We start from the raw sequence: 20,579 nt of genomic DNA on the forward strand, positions 1-20,579 counted from the left end.
ATTTATGTTTTGGTATAACTTCCTCAACGCTAGTTATTATTTGGCAAGTTCTTCATGCAAATTGGAAAGTTCTCCAAAGTTATTTTTTTGGACTTCCAAATCCATTTATCCAGTATTATTTAATATATTTCTCGAGCTCAAATCATACTCTGTCCAGTCCCTGGATGTGCATCCGTTCGTTTTCAACTGACTGTGCGCCGATACATCAGCTCACCAGGGACCGTCACGTCACACACGGTCACGATTAGGTAACACGTAGCACTCTTACTCACCTTCCCGTATGCCGTGAGACCACCGTGCTTGACGTCGTACTTGGGTGCATCTGCGTTGCTCGAATCCGCCCAAGGTGTGTGGCAGGTTGACGTTAGGGTCATATAGCGGACGCCGAGTGCATAGTAAATCCGCAGGACACCCAATGATCCACCCAGTGAGTGACCTCCTTCGACTCCAATTAGTGAACACATTTGATGGTTTTTGTGCGCTTCTAAAATATCTGTTGAAATGGCAGCAACCAGCAAGAAACCATGGAAAAAAGTGAAGAGAAGAAATAATTAGAGTCCGTGGAAAAGATAACAGTTTTTGGTGAAACAACACTGTGCTTTAAGCGGATGATGTTGCTTCGAACGTAATGCACCGTGCAAATACATGCTTTATATATATGCGAGCAAGGTTGGACGTGGCTGGATTATAAAACCATCAGCAAGGATCACGACATGGTTGCTGAACGGGACCCATCTGCATTTGGTCAGTGGTAGATAATGAGACATCACAGGCACAAAATTAGTGTCCCTATTCACGTAATGTCCTGTTGACCGGCGACAGCAAGAACGCTGCGGTCGTTAGCGTGATTTGGATGGACTGGACTATCGGATCGGAAAAGGGTTTTTTGGAATGGTCAGCATGTAAATTGAGCACCTTACCGTGAACCGAGGTGCAAGCGGTTAGATGCGGTGAGTAGCGTTCCGTCAGTCTTTTAATTACATCAATTTGCTCCAACGTAATCTGCACGGCGTCTTTGTGCTGTGCCTCACAGGGCACGTACGCGGCCCAGAACTGAAAAGAGATAAAAGAGTTCAAGCAGGTGTTAGAGGGTGTTAGATTTATCGATCCGAAGGAATTTAAATAACAGTTTCAAACAACTTATCAAAATTCGAAGTTCCTGAAATTATGAATAATACACCTCGTATTCATGAAACTATTTGTGTTTCCAAAAACTAGTTCGCGCCAAAATACACAAGGCGCTATATTCGAATTTTTGGTTGGGTTACTGTGGTTGTGATTCTTGTACATGTTGAAACTATATCAATTAAAACGAGCCGACAACAGTTAAACGGTGTTCATGATTTCAGGAATTTAGTCGTGAGTTTCGTTATTTCTTGTTAGGTTTTCGGGATATTTTGTTCATGAGTTTAGCGTGAGTTATGATCATAATTGCAGGAAATTAATTGTGATTTTCACGTTATTGTAACGGGTTTCGTATCGGGTTTTTCTAGCAAAGTAGTGTTATTTATGTTCGTGATTTCAGGATCTTACCCGATCAGAAGAGCATAACAATACAATAATACTATTATAACTATGGTTGATATTTATAACAACTGGAGTTATATTCAGATAACGGAATGCAAAATGGATTGCGGACAGTTTTCTATACTATCAATATTATAACATAATCTATTATGAAACGATCAATTTATGAATTGATCGTTTGTTACCAGGTCGTTGTCATAAGATGGTTATATCTAATACAGTTCTTTTACAGAGGACGTTTCAACTTTTGGAAAAAAATATATCTCATTTAGTTTTAACTTTGATAAAATCATATCAAATTTAGTTACAATTTTGTTATCATTAGCCAGTTTTTTGTTTTATTTTATGTTATTTTAACAACTAACCAGCCGGATTTATAACAGGTTCTGTTTCAAAATATTTTTGAAAAAACAACTCCAGGTGTTATAAATCAGTTATGCCCTTCTGATCGGGTAGTCCCGATTTTTGTAATTTATATGTATGTTATCGTGATATTTTATGCTCGAGATTACTACCGATTATGTCACGTAGCATAAAGTGATTCATATTCATGATATCAGCTGTTGCATCATGATATTCATAATTTGTCTACGCCTTATCGTGATATGCTCTTTTTATCCGGATATTTAGTCGGAGAAACTTGACAATGCGAACGGTATCATAAAAGTGTGACTGACTCGCGATATCTTGTTTTATGAACTATGTCGCGAATACGATTTGTTACTCTATAGTTTATTTTTGGTGCTCAGCGCTGTTTTTCTTTTCTGTCCGGTAATCGCACTGAACCTTGCGAAATGAATAAAGATGGTCGAGTTTCTAATAATTTTCTTAAATCTCTTGCTCGTACCTATTACTGGTCGCAAGCAGCTGGACACAACTTTACTAGAACCCATGAAAAATTAAAAAGGTAATTTCATGAACATTATTTCAATTTTTTTGAAATAGTTTACGTGAAAACTTCATCACCATGTTTAGAGTAGCCTGAAGTTGAAAATAATTAGGGATATCTTCCAAATAGCACAAGCATGCAATATAGATCGTAAGTAATGCACTACAAATCTAGAACCAATTCACGAATCCATGATTTTTTAGACTATTTCACGAGCACGAATGGTGAGAGTAGTGTCTGCTATTTTCGTCCGCGTTCTTTTGCACCGATTTATAAGGGATTCGTCAACTGTCTTCTAAAATGATGCAACTAATTTTTTCCATTCTTTTGAAATAGAATAATTCTATTGTTTCAATACTGGGTTCCCGTTACAAAAAATTCAGCTGAGATATATGAACTGAACGAAATCACTATATTTGTGTACTATCTGATTGGAAATATGTGCACGTACAATACATGGCATGAAAAAACAAGTCGAAAACTTGAACCCCCCCCCCCCCCCCCCCACAAACCAAAAATTGATCTAATCGAAAAAAAAATTATTGGCTATGACCAGTTTAATTTAACCCATTCATGCCCATGTTGTTTGTAGACAACAACGTTTTTAAACAACTATAACTTTTGATTGAGGCAAGATTTGCTCGCAAAAACAAGTAAGGCTAATAAATGTGACTATTGCCTTTCATTTGAGCATTAACAGTTAAAAGGATCTGCTTTAGAACTGAAGTTATTGCTATTAGTCTGATTAGATTTCGATTGAGCAGTGCTGCCAGGAACAGTTTACGTTGACAACGGAAAATGAATTTTTCATATATCTTCGGTATGGTGCAATATTTTTGAAAACTGATAAAACTTATCAATTTAGACAGTCTTTGGCTACGTTCACCATGCAATTGAACTATTGTAAATATTCTTGGTGAATTGTATTGAGGATAGGAGGGAAGAAAATGATTAGCTTCTAGCACTGCAAGGGAAGCACATATCTTTATGGAAAAAGACTTTTCGTGTATCTTGATCTCACCGTTTTCAAGGAAAAATAGTTTTGAAACCCTACATGCACTAGGAAAAAGTTGGGCATGAAAGGGTTAAAAATATATTTAACATTTAATATTTAAATAATAATTTTATAAGTTTTATATCTGATCATTACATTGAGAACTTAGTGTTTTAAACACAATGGGGTCTTTTGGTAAATTGTGGGAATAGGATCTTGTAACTGATCTCAGTGAAAATCTTATAGTTGACAAATCATGTCAATAACAAATAAAATACTTGCATGAAAATATCCATATAGAAACTGATGAAAAATCACGTTCTCCGTTGGCCTGTAGTAGGTCAGTATCAGTTTTTATGAGCATTTGATTATCTTTTATACTATAAATTATTTGAATAGCCACTAAGTAGGATTGGAAATGATGAAAATTAAAAATATTGTCAAGTTAGTGAACAGACCTCGCTCTTATTATCACACCTTGCCGTAGCCCTTTCCGAGTTTCAAAACGGAAGTATCTCTAGTACTCATCACACACCACTCGATCTATTGTCTTTTGTCTGGATCCGTATTTGGGCATTATATGCCAATTTTCTCAACTAACTCGCTTGCTTCAGCAATGTGATTCCTCGGTAACTAGTTGCAGCTCCCTCTCGTCGCTATTTCGATGTTCTTCATTATATACTTATCGATCAACTCACAGTAGGTCGTGAGAAGATCTCCATTAGTATCTCTTCATATGTCGGCCTCTGGTACATAGCTTTTACTCGAGCGATTTACCTACTTGTAGAATTTTCGTAACTCTGTACATCCATCGCCTCGGTATCCCGATCTTTCTGTAGGCGATTCCGAATCTACCTTAGCACTGCGGAAGGTGCGAACATTTGTGATATCGGAGAAGAAATTTCCGTTCATTAGCACGTGGTCGATTTGGTTCTCAGTTTGTTATTCAGGTGATCTCAAGGATGGCGTTCATGTCGCCGATGAGAAGCTTCACATTCTGCCGCGGGCTTCAAATGCGCGTATAATGCATCTTCTCGGGTCTCGCTTTGAGAGGACAGTGCACGGTGACGACGCTGTAGTTGTAGAAATGGCCTTTGATCCACACAAATCCTTTCACTGATCGTCTACTACTTGATTACGCGTTGGTGCATCTTGCTCAGTACTACGAAGCAGATTCCCAACTCGTTTGTTGTGTCATCGCTCTAGTAAAATGTAACCGCTTGATGCCCGCTTTTCGACACATTCTGTACCGCCAAGTAAAGTTCCTACAATGCTACGGCTTTGAAATTGCGAGTTTTCATCTCATCGTGTAGGTTTCAAAGGTATTTGGCATCAGAAATATAAATTCTAGTGTACTGCCTGCTTTGAAAATTTTCCAAATTTTCGGCGTGTATATGGGAATTTCATATGTGGCCGAACAATTCCTTCTATATTAGCAGTCTATGATGATAATGTATCTTTCATTTGAGACTAAGTTGATGAAAATTGGTTTATCGATCTCCTAGAAATCGATGCGATTTTTTTTAATTTTGAAAAATGGCCATTTTTCTCTGGAATGCCAGAACCGTCTATGGGGGTCAATGTTGCCAAAGAGGCATTGAATGGCCGTTAGTAACCTAGAACTACTCACCCCTATAATTCGGGAACCGGAAGTCGGACACACAAAAAATCAATTGCAGCCTATGGGAATGTTGTATCTCTCAATGAAGACTAAGTTTGTGAAAATCAGTTCGAGAAACTGATGTGGAAAAACTATAACTAGATTTTCTATGTGACTGTACGTTTCGATTCGTAACTCCGGAACCGGAAATCGGAATTAAATGAAATTCAATAGCAGCCGATGGGAACCTTGTACCTTCAATTCGCGGATAAGATTGTGAAAATCGGTACAGCCATCTCCGAGAAAACGATGTGGACATTAGACTGGTTCAACTTTTGACTTTTAGCTCCACCAGGCTTTACTGATTCCTTTTATGGCCCTTAGTAATTGTGCAAATTTTGGTACCGATCGGTTGTGCCCTCCAAAAATTCCAAAGTTTATATGGAAATTAGTATGGAAAATCGGTTAAAATAAAAATAAATTCTTAAAAAATCACATCATCAATCAATTCATGAGAAAACTATATATTTCTAAAGGTATTCTTATACTGAACACATTCGTGGAGCATTGTAAGTTTGTGAAAATTCGCTGAGGAAAGTTATTAACTAAAGAAGCAGCATGGCTTCAAAACAAGTGGATTTTATTATTAATCATAGCGACCTTGTTTGAATAGCTAAAAATATTCATACATTAGTACTTTATACATTAATCGCAGTATCCGTTGAAATCGGGATTTTCTGCGTGATCGTACTCATCATGCTGTAATTAGGGAACTTAAAGTCCAATTCACACAAAATTCAATAGCAGCCAATGGCAACGTTGTACTTGTATTTTAAAACTAAGTTTTTGATAATCGGTTTAGAAAATTCCGAGAAACCGATGTGGACAAATTATAACAAGATTTTCTATGTAACCGTACTCCACAATTCGTAGCTCCGGAACCGGAAATCAGAATGAAATGAAATTCAATAGTAGCCGATCGGAACCTTATACCTTCCATTCGCGACTAAGTTTGTGAAAATCGAGAAAACTCATCTCCGAGAAAACGATGTGGACATTTTGTTAATACACACACATACATACACACACAGACATTTTTCGATCTCGACGAACTGAGTCGAATGGTATAGGACACTCGGCCCTCCGGGATTCGGTTAGAAAATCGGTTTTTAGAGCAATTGCATAACCTTTCTATATGAGAAAGGCAAAACCTGTATCGCATATATTCCGAGGGAAAATGATGGGTAGGTAATACCAGTGACATAATCGGAGTGAAGTAGAATACATTTTGGACTGTTTATCGAAATGCATCAATTTTACTGTCTTCTGAAAGCTTGAGTTAAAGTTATAACAATAGTTTGATGATAGTTTAACCATAACCATTACAAACATCTTAAATCTTGGCTACAGTGCTAACAGATATTATGATTTTTTCCAGCCATAAAACCAACGTCCACCGCAATGGTCCTACGTACAATTAATGACTGTCGATACTCATTATGGCACGAAAAAGGTGGATAGCAGAAGCCATTTGCAATGACAAACGAATGCACCGTTTTCTTCTAATCCGAAATGCATTCTTTCACTATCATTAACCTTCCGGCAGTAGCACTAGTGCACTGAGTGCACGCTGCTCTGAAAATCTAGTGAAATCGTCTTAAGGCACCAGCGGATGCTCGTTCAGTGGCCCTTAAGGGCGACTTCCAAAGGGTTAAATGGGGGTTTCAGGGCTACCCTATGAAAAACCATATGATTGAATATTTTAGATTTCGATGTAAGTGTACCATTTATTGCGGTACTTCCATTAGAAATACCGAAATAACCAATTTTAATACCCTTTCAGAAGGTAGGAAAAAGTAAATTCGTATTAACAGCCTACAGTGTACTATACTTCACTTGGGTTATGTTTCTGACTGTCTTTGCCAAATGTTGAGAAATGTAAAGCAAACAAAAATATGGACTAAAGAACCGTTTGGAGAAGTTTTTTTTATTACAAATAAGGCGTAGTCTTTATTTAATTATTTTCAAAATTGCACCAATTTTGTCGTAAGCAATTGTAAATGTTCGTGGATTTGATATCATTGTATATCATTGTAAGGGAACGCTGGGTGATACCAATCGAGCTGACATTTCTTTGGACTGAGCAAACTGAGTTCTATGTTTGTTTAGCGTTTATTTGACCAATTAGGGAACTAAATCACAGGGAATTAAATGTGTTTAGGGAATGCGCATGATCTTGTCAGAGTGGAATGATGTCATCAATCATGAAGGAAGGCCGAGAATCGACAATTCGCAAGAAGGATCGAACGTCAGGTACCAATTTCCCTCAGTTATATAAGCGCGAACAACAATTGTACTACTGTCATGTTCATTGGTTTGCTTTTAATTAATTAAATCATGATGATTATATAATGTTTCTCATTTTATTGAATAATCTATATATATATAAAAATCAATGTATGTTTGTATGTATGTCCGCTAACTACTTCTAAACTAGCAGTCCGATCTTGATGAAATTTGGCATACGTATTCTTTTCCCCAAGAAGATGTTCATGGAATGTTTTTTTTTTGGGGGGGGGGTACAATTACCTTTGGGGGGGGGGGGGGGTTGTTTTTTAGGCAAATAATTATTTATATCTCCATATTTATTAGTATTTGACATATGTATTTCTCCCACTGAGCCGATGGATGATGGGAGTGGACCAAGAAAGGGGGGGGGGGAGGGTTCAGAAGTAATCCTTATCTATTCATTCAATGTGATTATTAGCGATGAATTCGATTTTGACATAAGTATTCCTTCCACTAAGGAGATGGTCATGGGGTGGTTTTTGTGAACGATGGGAAGGGTGAGAAGTACCTAATCCGAGGAAAGGGAGAGGGGGGGTGTACTGAAGAACTTTTTTAGCTATATATATTATATATGATTTGGCACCAAAACGGTGGACATGATTGTTGGTTTCGGAATCTAAAGGAGAGGGAGGGTTTCTGATGCAATATCTATCAATTACTTCAAAAATCTAAAATTTTGTTGCATGTATGTTTACCAGCACATAAATGAAATGGCAAGAATTTATTTGATAGAGATCTATTACGCAAATGACAATATAATACTGATGAATTGCATGAATTTGTCGAAAATTAAATTGAAAATTGCACCTGCGATCGCTTCATCTGAAGTTAAATCAACATTGCTGGATTATGGACGAACAGCTCTGCCCTAAAACAGCCACTAAATCTTGCGCTTGCGGAAAACGTTACTTACAATATCAATCAAAATTCGGATGTAAGCAAAATGCTGAAAGAATGCAACACTGTTATATAGGACGAATTCACGATGACCTATAAAAGGAACTAATCGAATATTTGGTAGCGTGGTCCGCGATCTTCGTCAAATTTTATCCGTTAGTCGACACCTACTGATGAAATCAGTTCTTGCTTAAGGGGGTAGGATTATTGTTGAAAAATAATCGTGCTAAAAAATATTGGCGATACCGAGAGTGTTAGTCTATTCAGACAATAATGCAACTTTTAAGCAATATTTTCCTTAATGATCACCGCAAAATATTGAAAATCTTCAGGAGACACCACGAATAAATGCGATGTACAGAATAACTTTAAACCTACTGAACCAAATTGTTTGAAATTTTGCACAGTTCTCCTTCATATCATAACATCATTAAAGATCATAACTTTGTTCACAAAAATAAGTTTCATGATTTTTTTTAGCGAAAATTGCATTTTTAGCTGCAGAATGCTATAAAAAATTCAAATATTAGGAAAAAAATAAAAGCTTCGATCAATACCTGGGAATATGTAGAAGAACTGTACAAACCTTGAAAACGATTGGTCCAATATATCTTGATTTATGATTTACACCACAAAGCAAGTTTTAAACGAGCTACCTCCAGAGATTTTCTGTCTGTCTGTTTTTAGTATTCTGCTATGATATTTGAAGAAATACTGTTCAATTGTGCAGTAAATATATGAAAAGTGAATGAATATACTAACACTCTCTGTATCGCCAAAATATTTTTTTAAATGCACCATTTTTGCCTTTCTCATATAGAAAGGTTATGCAATCACTCTGAAAAACGTCAACCTAATCCCGGCCCGGAGGGCCGGGTGTCATATCCCATTCGACTCAGTTCGTCGAGATCGGAAAAAGTCTGTATGTGTGTGTGTATGTATGTATGTGTGTGTGTATGTGTGTGTGTATGTGTGTGTGTATGTGTGTGTGTATGTGTGTGTGTGTGTATGTATGTGCGTATGTGTCAAATAATGTCACTCATTTTTCTCAGTGATGGCTGGACCGATTTGCCCAAACTTAGTCTCAAATGAAAGGTGCAACCTTCCCATCGGCTGCTATTGAATTTTGGATCGATCGGAATTCTGGTTCCGGAATTACGGGTTTCAGAGTACGGCCACACAGAAATTTCTCATATAAACTATAGGAAAAATTAAAAATAGAATTTTTATTTTTGATGCTAAATGTGTTCAAGGTGCATGAAACGTCGAGATTTGATGCAAACTCGAAAAAAAAATTTGACTACGATTCACTTTTTTGGATTTTGGCACATTTTTGCCTTTCTCATATAGAAAGGTTATGCAATCACTCTGAAAAACGTCAACCTAATCCCGGCCCGGAGGGCCGGGTGTCATATCCCATTCGACTCAGTTCGTCGAGATCGGAAAAAGTCTGTATGTGTGTGTATGTATGTATGTGTGTGTGTATGTGTGTGTGTGTATGTGTGTATGTGTATATATGTGCGTATGTGTCAAATAATGTCACTCATTTTTCTCAGTGATGGCTGGACCGATTTGCCCAAACTTAGTCTCAAATGAAAGGTGCAACCTTCCCATCGGCTGCTATTGAATTTTGGATCGATCGGAATTCTGGTTCCGGAATTACGGGTTTCAGAGTACGGCCACACAGAAATTTCTCATATAAACTATAGGAAAAATTAAAAATAGAATTTTTATTTTTGATGCTAAATGTGTTCAAGGTGCATAAAACGTCGAGATTTGATGCAAACTCGAAAAAAAAAATTTGACTACGATTCACTTTTTTGGATTTTGGCACATTTTTGCCTTTCTCATATAGAAAGGTTATGCAATCACTCTGAAAAACGGCAACCTAATCCCGGCCCGGAGGGCCGGGTGTCATATCCCATTCGACTCAGTTCGTCGAGATCGGAAAAAGTCTGTATGTGTGTGTGTATGTATGTATGTGTGTGTGTATGTGTGTGTGTATGTGTGTGTGTGTGTATGTATGTGTCAAATAATGTCACTCATTTTTCTCAGTGATGGCTGGACCGATTTGCCCAAACTTAGTCTCAAATGAAAGGTGCAACCTTCCCATCGGCTGCTATTGAATTTTGGATCGATCGGAATTCTGGTTCCGGAATTACGGGTTTCAGAGTACGGCCACACAGAAATTTCTCATATAAACTATAGGAAAAATTAAAAATAGAATTTTTATTTTTGATGCTAAATGTGTTCAAGGTGCATGAAACGTCGAGATTTGATGCAAACTCGAAAAAAAAATTTGACTACGATTCACTTTTTTGGATTTTGGCACATTTTTGCCTTTCTCATATAGAAAGGTTATGCAATCACTCTGAAAAACGTCAACCTAATCCCGGCCCGGAGGGCCGGGTGTCATATCCCATTCGACTCAGTTCGTCGAGATCGGAAAAAGTCTGTATGTGTGTGTGTATGTATGTATGTGTGTGTATGTGTGTGTGTGTATGTGTGTGTATGTGTGTGTGTGTATGTGTGTGTGTGTATGTATGTGCGTATGTGTCAAATAATGTCACTCATTTTTCTCAGTGATGGCTGGACCGATTTGCCCAAACTTAGTCTCAAATGAAAGGTGCAACCTTCCCATCGGCTGCTATTGAATTTTGGATCGATCGGAATTCTGGTTCCGGAATTACAGGTTTCAGAGTACGGCCACACAGAAATTTCTCATATAAACTATAGGAAAAATTAAAAATAGAATTTTTATTTTTGATGCTAAATGTGTTCAAGGTGCATGAAACGTCGAGATTTGATGCAAACTCGAAAAAAAAATTTGACTACGATTCACTTTTTTGGATTTTGGCACATTTTTGCCTTTCTCATATAGAAAGGTTATGCAATCACTCTGAAAAACGTCAACCTAATCCCGGCCCGGAGGGCCGGGTGTCATATCCCATTCGACTCAGTTCGTCGAGATCGGAAAAAGTCTGTATGTGTGTGTGTATGTATGTATGTGTGTGTATGTGTGTGTGTATGTGTGTGTATGTGTGTGTATGTGTGTGTGTATGTGTGTGTGTATGTATGTGCGTATGTGTCAAATAATGTCACTCATTTTTCTCAGTGATAGCTGGACCGATTTGCCCAAACTTAGTCTCAAATGAAAGGTGCAACCTTCCCATCGGCTGCTATTGAATTTTGGATCGATCGGAATTCTGGTTCCGGAATTACGGGTTTCAGAGTACGGCCACACAGAAATTTCTCATATAAACTATAGGAAAAATTAAAAATAGAATTTTTATTTTTGATGCTAAATGTGTTCAAGGTGCATGAAACGTCGAGATTTGATGCAAACTCGAAAAAAAAATTTGACCACGATTCACTTTTTTGGATTTTGGCACATTTTTGCCTTTCTCATATAGAAAGGTTATGCAATCACTCTGAAAAACGTCAAACTAATCCCGGCCCGGAGGGCCGGGTGTCATATCCCATTCGACTCAGTTCGTCGAGATCGGAAAAAGTCTGTATGTGTGTGTGTATGTATGTATGTGTGTGTGTATGTGTGTGTGTGTGTATGTGTGTGTGTGTATATATGTGCGTATGTGTCAAATAATGTCACTCATTTTTCTCAGTGATGGCTGGACCGATTTGCCCAAACTTAGTCTCAAATGAAAGGTGCAACCTTCCCATCGGCTGCTATTGAATTTTGGATCGATCGGAATTCTGGTTCCGGAATTACGGGTTTCAGAGTACGGCCACACAGAAATTTCTCATATAAACTATAGGAAAAATTAAAAATAGAATTTTTATTTTTGATGCTAAATGTGTTCAAGGTGCATGAAACGTCGAGATTTGATGCAAACTCGAAAAAAAAATTTGACTACGATTCACTTTTTTGGATTTTGGCACATTTTTGCCTTTCTCATATAGAAAGGTTATGCAATCACTCTGAAAAACGTCAACCTAATCCCGGCCAAATTTTTTTTTCGACTCGTTTAGGGTTTCTGGATTTTAACAGAGGCGTAGTTGATGGTTTACGGAGAGGGGTTACACCCCCCCCCCCTCTACTGTTCGCGCCCCTCCTTTAAAAATCTCCTTAAATCACCCCTCAGACCACCACCCCATCCAGCCCTCATACCCCTCCCTTTCAACCCCGTCATCTTTAAACCACCACTGTATCACAAAGCATACCAATTTAAGCTGGGGAGTCGTTCGTTCATGGGACTTTCGCCCTCTTCACATACCCAGCCCTGCATGACAAAATGAGTTAGCAAGCAGATAACATTGATCTAATGCTGATTAGGCTAATGGAGTATGATATTTTTTTGTTTCAAGTGTTTCACCGTCGACACGTAGCTCATCAAGTTCGTGGCTGGCATGCCATTGTGTATAAGTGCAAAGTGTACTAAGAATGTAATGGACATTTCCACAATTATGTTGAACATAAAAAGCCTCCGTGCCATAGTTTAGAGAAATGAGAAAGGCACAATTGCACCGCTAGGTGGATTAAAACAGGTTTTTATGAATTAACTTTACCCACGTCCACCAATACTCCGTTATGTCTTCGTATCATTGGAAATATGTTTCGAAAACAGAACTTTTCACTATATGTGCATACTTTTATTGAATGATTCTTATAGTCACCTTCGCAGGTTAATTTGCCAAAAAAGTTAGATATATGGATTGGGAAAATGTTAATCGATGCAACAATAACTTGCACCACATTTCCACATGATTTTGAAACATAATACAATCTGTTGAAGAATTAATCGATTGCGTAAATTGACTTCAATTTCATACACTACTCCATCCAAAATAAAATCGATGGTAATTCTGTTACGCATATAAATCTTTGGATTATCGTATTGAATTATTTAATTCAGTCGATCCACCATGCTTTCAGAAGTATTGGTTTTATACGTTACCAACCCAGCAGTCGCCGTCAGACGAAGGTTTTTATATTTAATCGAAAAAATAAAGCTCTTTCTACGAATTTTTGCGATTAAGGAAGTTGCTTAAGGTGTAAATTGATAAAAAAATATTCGAAAATTGACAATAACTTTGTTATTTCGAGAGCTACAGATTCATCGTTGTTATAAAAATGTGTATTTTATCGCTTTTCACAACTTTGTAGAAGACTCATTTAATAATAAAAAGTAATCGTAAAAAGTTATATTCGAAAACTGTTTTGAAGGGGTCTATCCCAAGCAAACCTACATATCTCGCTACTGTATAGAGCTTTAGTATCTTCAGTAAAGATTTTCACAATAATATTTTCTAGAACTTTACTGAAGACAGTGAGCTTCTAGCTAAATTATTTGGGGAATCTCTATTCTATCTCACTTTTAGGGGATTAATCACTCAATTTATTATATCAAAACATGCATCTATTTATATCCAGAAAATTCATCGAAAGAATCCATTCTCCAAAACCAATGGATCAGGAGTTATTAAATTTTGATCGCGAAAACGTTGTTTTGCAACACTGTGCACCGCATGTGTTGCAATTGAAACTTTGTGTGCTTATTATATTAGTTACTGCGCAACATCGACCCACCACAACTGTGCTTTGGTTGAAAAATTTCATTTAAGCGACCATTGTAGCTAGAAAATATAAAGGAGCAGATGTACCTCGAATTCGAATGATATCAATGGATTTCAAACGATTGTGTATAGGAAAACAGAGCAATTAATTTAATTGTGCTCCAGGTGGTCAAACTAAGAACATTGTCTATCCGCGAGCAAAAATATTTAGTATTTTTAAAATATTTCGTTTAGTCCTGATGGGTGTAGCGAAGCGCACCGGGTTACAGCTAGTGTTATATACTGTTGAGATGTACATGCACTATAGTATTAATTGCCATGTTTACCATATTTTTAATCATGAGCATAAAAATATTAGAACTTAATTTTTGTATTAAAAGACGATAAAACCAGGTGCTCTTTTTATTTCTTGCATCTTCTGTATTTTCATTGTCGTTTAAAATTAGTAAATTAGTTTTCCTATGTCGTAAGAAGCGACGAAAGAAAAACTCTCTATCCATCATTTGTTGCATCTTTTAGACTTCCTAATTTTTTGTGCAAATTTAGTAAATTAATTCTGATCATTGTTCTTATCTATTCGTGATACCTGTTTGCCTTCTCTTTCTAGTAGTTAAGACCATATTAAAGTACGCGCACGTAAAATTGCTAGCATGTACGCCGTGCAAAGTGTCGTTTCCAGTATAGTTAATACTTATTTGCACTGCTCAAATTTTTTTTCATATCCTTCTCCAAAAAAACAATCAATATTTTCTAGCTGTGGCCATAGTTTGTTTTCCACTCCTAATTTTTTCCTATTGAAAAGTTTTTGTTACTTTTTCTTTTGCTAGTTTGTCTTTTGAAAAAATATCATTTGAATTAAGTATAATTCTAAACATTGTCTCATTATATGTCGTTACGACATTCCTAAATTTTAATCGTATAATGAGTCTCATGATGGCCGGTTGGCACAGTTTCGATTCCCTATCTTTACTAGTGATCGCCCTCCTCACGTAACACTTGTGATATGCGCTTTAGTATATACGGCCTTTAGCAAAAGCAAGTGTCAGACTAACATTTCTTCTTTTTCCGGCTGTGATCTACGTTCGGGCCTGGCCGGCGCCGTATGGTATCCAGCGGCTGAAATCTGTCGCTGTATATCAGCTAGGAATTGACCCACTGGGTTTCTGTTCCTTTGCCTTAAGAACCGACTAACAACAGCTGTGGCTGTAGTCCACTAGGAGGTTGATAACAGTCTATTATCTTTCCCCGGATAAAACCAGCATAGAGGCCGTGTGGTATACGGCGGGTTGAAGTATCTCTATCAAGAATTGATCTGCCGGGTTCCTACTCTCATGTCGCAAGAGGGGACTGAAGACAGGAGTCCTCGAAACAAGGGTTTTTTTTCAGAGCCGAGGTTTGAATGGTTGGCAGGACTAAAATATGTCAGTCACGCACGGAGTTTCTTGTGTCTTACCCTTGCTATGATACGCGAATTTCTGACACGGTGTACGATTGTTTCTTTGCAAATCGTGGGATTCTAATGATGGTCATTTCCCTAATACCCATTTCGGGATTCGCTATAGGCGATTATAAGCCAACGTGTTTGGTATCTTCTAGTTGCTGTACAAGTGCTGATTATGAAATACACACTTAGAAAAAATGAAAATTACATTTGACGTAAACAACCTTGCGACGTATTTTGCTGTCTAATAATGAAATTTTACATGTTTTGACATGTGAAATAAAATATTGTGTCTCTTTTGATGTAGTACTCGGTTGCATGGAGATGAAAATTGTGAACATAGCACATTTTTACATATTCTTGAATGTAAATTCATGTGAATTGTGACGCTCCTTTTATGTGCATCTTACGAGATGTAAATATGTTTAAGTGTGTATGTAGTGCTGTAATCGACTATGGCTAGAGTAGCACAAATGAATCTTCAGCATAAACGTAGAGTAGCTATGAATCTATCCCGTCTTGTACAGGAAGGTAATGTTTCCATAACTTTGCTTCAAAAACCGTATTTCCATAAAGAAAACTTCTATGTTGTTAAGCTACTTAACCCCGTCTTCGTAGCTTGCAACAAAACGGCATGACAAATATACGTGCTTGTGTTTTTGCAAATAGTGCTATTGACACATGTCTAATATACGACCTCGCGAAATTTGAGTTGTCACGGTCAATATGGCTATTGATAACATAAACAATAAATACGTCTATTCTTTCGAATTTTTCCGCAAGGTGAACCATACCCGACTAATGATTTCAAAAGGGTCACGACCGATTGTGTACTGCTCCACGGCATACCAATTTGAAACATAAGTTTTGATACCATTATCTGAACCACAAAAGATTATCAACTTTGTGGCAGCTGGTAACGCAGCATCAAGTACCCCAACTTCAACAGCCAGCAATATTAATGAGTAGGCGACTAAGCAAATGTTTTCCTATCGTGAAAAAAAGTGTAATCGAAAACTGCGTGCTGGAGATCCAACGGACATAAGATTTGTTTTTACTTATTAATATTTTTGGTAAATATTGTAAATATGTGCGGCTCCGTTAGGTCATCGAAATGAGCCACGCTAAATTAATGAATTGTAAAAAAAGTGATTGCATTCACGGACGGTGCGATGTGTCTCATTATTCGCCACTCTCCAAATATGAACCATGTTAGGAATTGGGATTCCAAGGTTGATGCTTCTAAATTTACTAAATTTTTAAATCGTGTATGAGATATAATTTGTCAGAATAGTGTGCCCGCTTTTTGTAAGCCAGCTGGAGCCGCCTTTGCCTACTTATCAACTTGTTACAGTAACTAACATGATAAAGGTAAATATCTCAGAGAGTTATTCCACTGGAGCTGCTCTACGAGATATCGAAAACGTTTTCTATAATATTTGGCACAAACTTCAAACTGTGGAACTTCAAATTTACAATTTTCCTATTCAAGATAATTGAAAATTATCTAACCGAGTGAACTTTACGGGTAAATTATCAGATTTCTAAAGTCGTTTCAATCCTGAAAATATTTTCACCTCTTACCACTTCCCGTGTGCCACGAGTAGAAGACTGAGCGTCAGTTGCAGTTGATTCAAATGAAGCTTGAATATTTTCAATTATTATCTGAAAAAAGGAAAATTTCTGCTAACGCAGCAAAAACACAATCGAGAGTTTTGCCGCGTAAACCAAACGCTTCTTCTCATAAACCACACAATAATCATATCATTAAATTTAGTAGTTTGAATTTAACATGATCAGGTCAAGTTAGATACTTGGGTTTAATTTACGCTAAAAATCTTACTTTCAAGAATCATATTGAATGAATTCTAGCAAAATGTAACAAATACTGTGAATGTTTACACTATTTTTTATACAGGAACTGTAGGATCTGCCTAAAGAACAATCTATTATTTTATAAACAAATATCCGCAAAATCTTTATGAAAATAAATCAGTAGTGTTCTAACAATGCTCCAAATCCAATGATTGATGTTAAAGCTACATTTAATAAAAAAAGCTTTCTTCGTTTTCAAAGAGCACAGTTTTTTAGACTTTCGCAGATAAACCATAGCAGATTCATGTAAGCAATAGGGACGAAAAGTCACCTTCATGTGGGTGAACATTATATTAAATTATTAATGTAAAGTAATTAAACAAGTTAATAAAATGCAAAATTAAAGTAAAAAAAATCTACTAGTTATTAGGACAGATTAACTCAAACCATAAGTTTGATGCAAAATTTGTTTTCATTTATTCTAATTTAGCTAACTAATGATTTTCTATATAATTGCACATGCCTTTTCTCGTGTAACAATCGTGATACATCACGAAGTTTATATCTCTTTTGCGATATCATTTCCGCGTTACAAGCGATACGCAGCCATAAACAAACCAGTAAACTTTCAATCTTTATTATTCTCTCACACCTGTTAATCAGTATTAAGTGAAAGTTACCACTGTTGCCTAGAATGGCATTATACCTACGTGTAACATTTACATAAATACATATTTCTCGGAAACTAACCAAACAAATTATTCGTAGAAACGTCAACACCCAACTATTAGTGTTTCCCACTCAGACGCAATTAGTCCAGCAAGCTAGCCAAAAAAGACAAAAGATTCATGATTTCCAAGCAACACCGCATAACGGTTCGAACGTTGTTGTGCTTGCCGACTTTTCCGCAAAATATTTATATCATATTTACGTGCATCTTTTTCGTGAAAGAACGACACTACTTCCCCCTGGTCCCGCAATTATAGCCGAAGCACTGCCTGTACTTGACTTCAGCATGAACCCGGGAGCATGAAAGGAACAAGTGTGACCATGTTCCCGGCCACAACCAGACGTGGAGCCTGAAGGGGTTGGAATCTGATCACCACTGGGTTGGGGCACGTTTATATCGGGTAAGAAACTTTCTATCCCTCCAATAAGGAAAATAAACTTTGATATTTGATTCCATGGGGAAAATACCGATGTGAGGAAATTGCCATGCAGCCTTTTGGCTTGGCTTTTCCTGCCTGTGTATAACTCAAGTTTTCCACTTGAACGTTTTTCTCCAGCTGAACTAGAAGTTTGAAGGCAAACCACAGCTGCCACCCAGGTCCGGTAGATCACAAATTGCTGGCTTCTAACCGGAAGAGCCGTTGGTGTGTAGGGGTGACAAATTTTGCTCTTTGACGCGGAAGATCAAAAATTTAACCCTTGCAATAGACTAGCGTCCGCCAGAAACGATTATGGCAGATTCACTGTCAATGGAACATCCCTACCGTCAAAAATAAAGTGAAATATCGTGTTGTAACTCAAACTTGTGTGTCTTTAGGAGTATATTCTGAAAACTTTCAGTTGATTCAATTTCTCCCAATTCTGTTCAGGGGTTTGGAACTTTTGTCATATCCGACAAGCTTTGGTAAAGTTGAACATTTATAGGATTTCCTCTGGCCTTTTTGTGTTTGATTGGCTTACCTGTGCAGCTATCCGGCCGCGTTTCAGTCTTTGCAAATCGGTATGACTCCAAGCACTTTTCGACCAGGGTGATACCAGCTTCAAATCGTCGTCGAATCTGTTAGAAGATAAAGTTAAGAAAGAGTGAAACAAGAAAAGAATAACGATAATGATCTCGTTTGTGGAATTATTAGCAAAACTCAAATCGTCACGTACCGGAACTCGTTGAGTTGATTATGCAAAAACTTCCTAATGTTCCACGGCAGATCGTTGTGGCCGTCGATTAAAGGCACTGTATCGAGCAGCTGGGTGGCGACCTGGAGCCGTTCGTCGAGCGGTGCCCCGGCCGAAACCTTCAAGGCAAACGGGACGGCCACACCGGCAGCACCGGCTATCAGCAGGATCGAGGTCACCGCAAGCCACTGTCGCGAAGGCAGATCCCACTCTGTCATGTGGAAGTATTTAATATCGGAAAAGAAACAAACAAGAAAGGATTATCGGATTACGTCTTTACACAATGTGTCAGGATGCCATTTGCGGCAAACAGTGCCCTTGAATTTTTCTGCCACCTTCACCCACAAATAATGCTGTCTAGGGAATTCAGTAAAGTCGATTTCGCTTTGCTTTTGCTGGTACTGTTAAAGCTTTTTTATTCGGCATGTAGCTCTGCACGAGTATCCATAATAATACCATCTTAAGTTCAATGTCAATGGGTAAATTACATTAAGGAGTCGGTTGTATCATTTGCCTAACAACGTATTCGATTTTAATCCCATCTCAAGTGTGTTTGGGTGTGCGAATCATTGTGATCCGCATGGGTGTGCCAGAATACAGCAATAGTTAACTGGTTCCTTATATGTAAGGTTAAAATGAAAACGCTTCTCAAAGTTAAATTTAGAGCCAGAATAATAAAATAACTACAAACTTTGGTTTGATTATAGGTTGAAAATATCTGCCGGAAGAAATTGCAGTATTGACGATGTGTTTTAAAGTGGGATTGACGTAGTGTACTCTGACCACATAAGAAAAAGAGCTTTTTTGTCATTCTCTAGAATATCAGGATCGATTTATGGCAACTTGAAGATTATTAAAGGGTGAATCGTTAATTATTGGGACACTTTAGATTGACATTTGTAATTGACGTCCTCCATCAGTCGTACAGTTGTACAGTCGTTTCCGGTACGCTTTTCTCAGGGATTTCATATCGTTATCGTTTCATTTTCATCCTACGCCACTCTTTTGGTCTTCCGAAGTTAGTGCACTTTAGTCGGTTCATGTCTTTCAGCACAAAATCCACTGAATAAACCTGTACTATTTATGATACCAAATCTGACCAAAATAACGGTTGCTGATCAAGTCGTCTCAAAACGGCAAGTTTTTGAGACGCTCAGTTTTATAAATCTGACCGGTCGTGGTGCTCTTGGTTACAAATAGTGCACTATGTTTGCCACAAGTGCATATAACTTGCCAAATCAGGTACTTCGAAGCGAATGCCGAAAGCTTCTTCCATTTGAAACGGTCATCCACAGCAAAGTTGTCCTTACCGGTGAAATATTCCTGTCTCGCTAAATGCATGAAATCCGCTTTGATGTAGTTCTCATCTTGAATGAGGCAGAACCGGTATTTCGGTAACAGTGTCGTGTGGAGTTTTCGGACGCGCGATTTGACAACACTCTGCTGGCTCTCGTCCCGCTTGGGGAATTTCTGCACGTTTTCAATCCGGATCGATTTTAAGTCCTCTGGACGCAATTTTAAACCTCAAGTTTTTTAGCCTAGTTCTGCGTTGAAATGTTCGGATTCCGCTTGGAACGAACAAACAGAACTCTGTCGGTTTTTTTTACATTTTGTTCCCGTTTTGCTTCCA

General features: G+C 37.6%; 1 protein-coding gene across 1 annotated transcript in view; it reads right to left on the reverse strand.

The window, feature by feature from the left end:
* Positions 1-20,579, reverse strand: part of LOC131678565 (uncharacterized) — a 237,963-nt gene that overhangs the window by 60,121 nt on the left and 157,263 nt on the right. Inside the window, exons 5-8 of the mRNA XM_058958778.1 lie at positions 18,932-19,160; positions 18,737-18,833; positions 921-1,053; positions 273-493 (exon numbers count right to left, since the gene is read on the reverse strand). Coding sequence (XP_058814761.1) covers positions 273-493; positions 921-1,053; positions 18,737-18,833; positions 18,932-19,160 — 680 coding nt within the window. The remainder of the gene's footprint in view (positions 1-272; positions 494-920; positions 1,054-18,736; positions 18,834-18,931; positions 19,161-20,579) is intronic.

The sequence above is a fragment of the Topomyia yanbarensis genome, chromosome 2 (assembly GCF_030247195.1).
Source record: "Topomyia yanbarensis strain Yona2022 chromosome 2, ASM3024719v1, whole genome shotgun sequence".
NCBI lineage: Eukaryota > Metazoa > Arthropoda > Insecta > Diptera > Culicidae > Topomyia > Topomyia yanbarensis.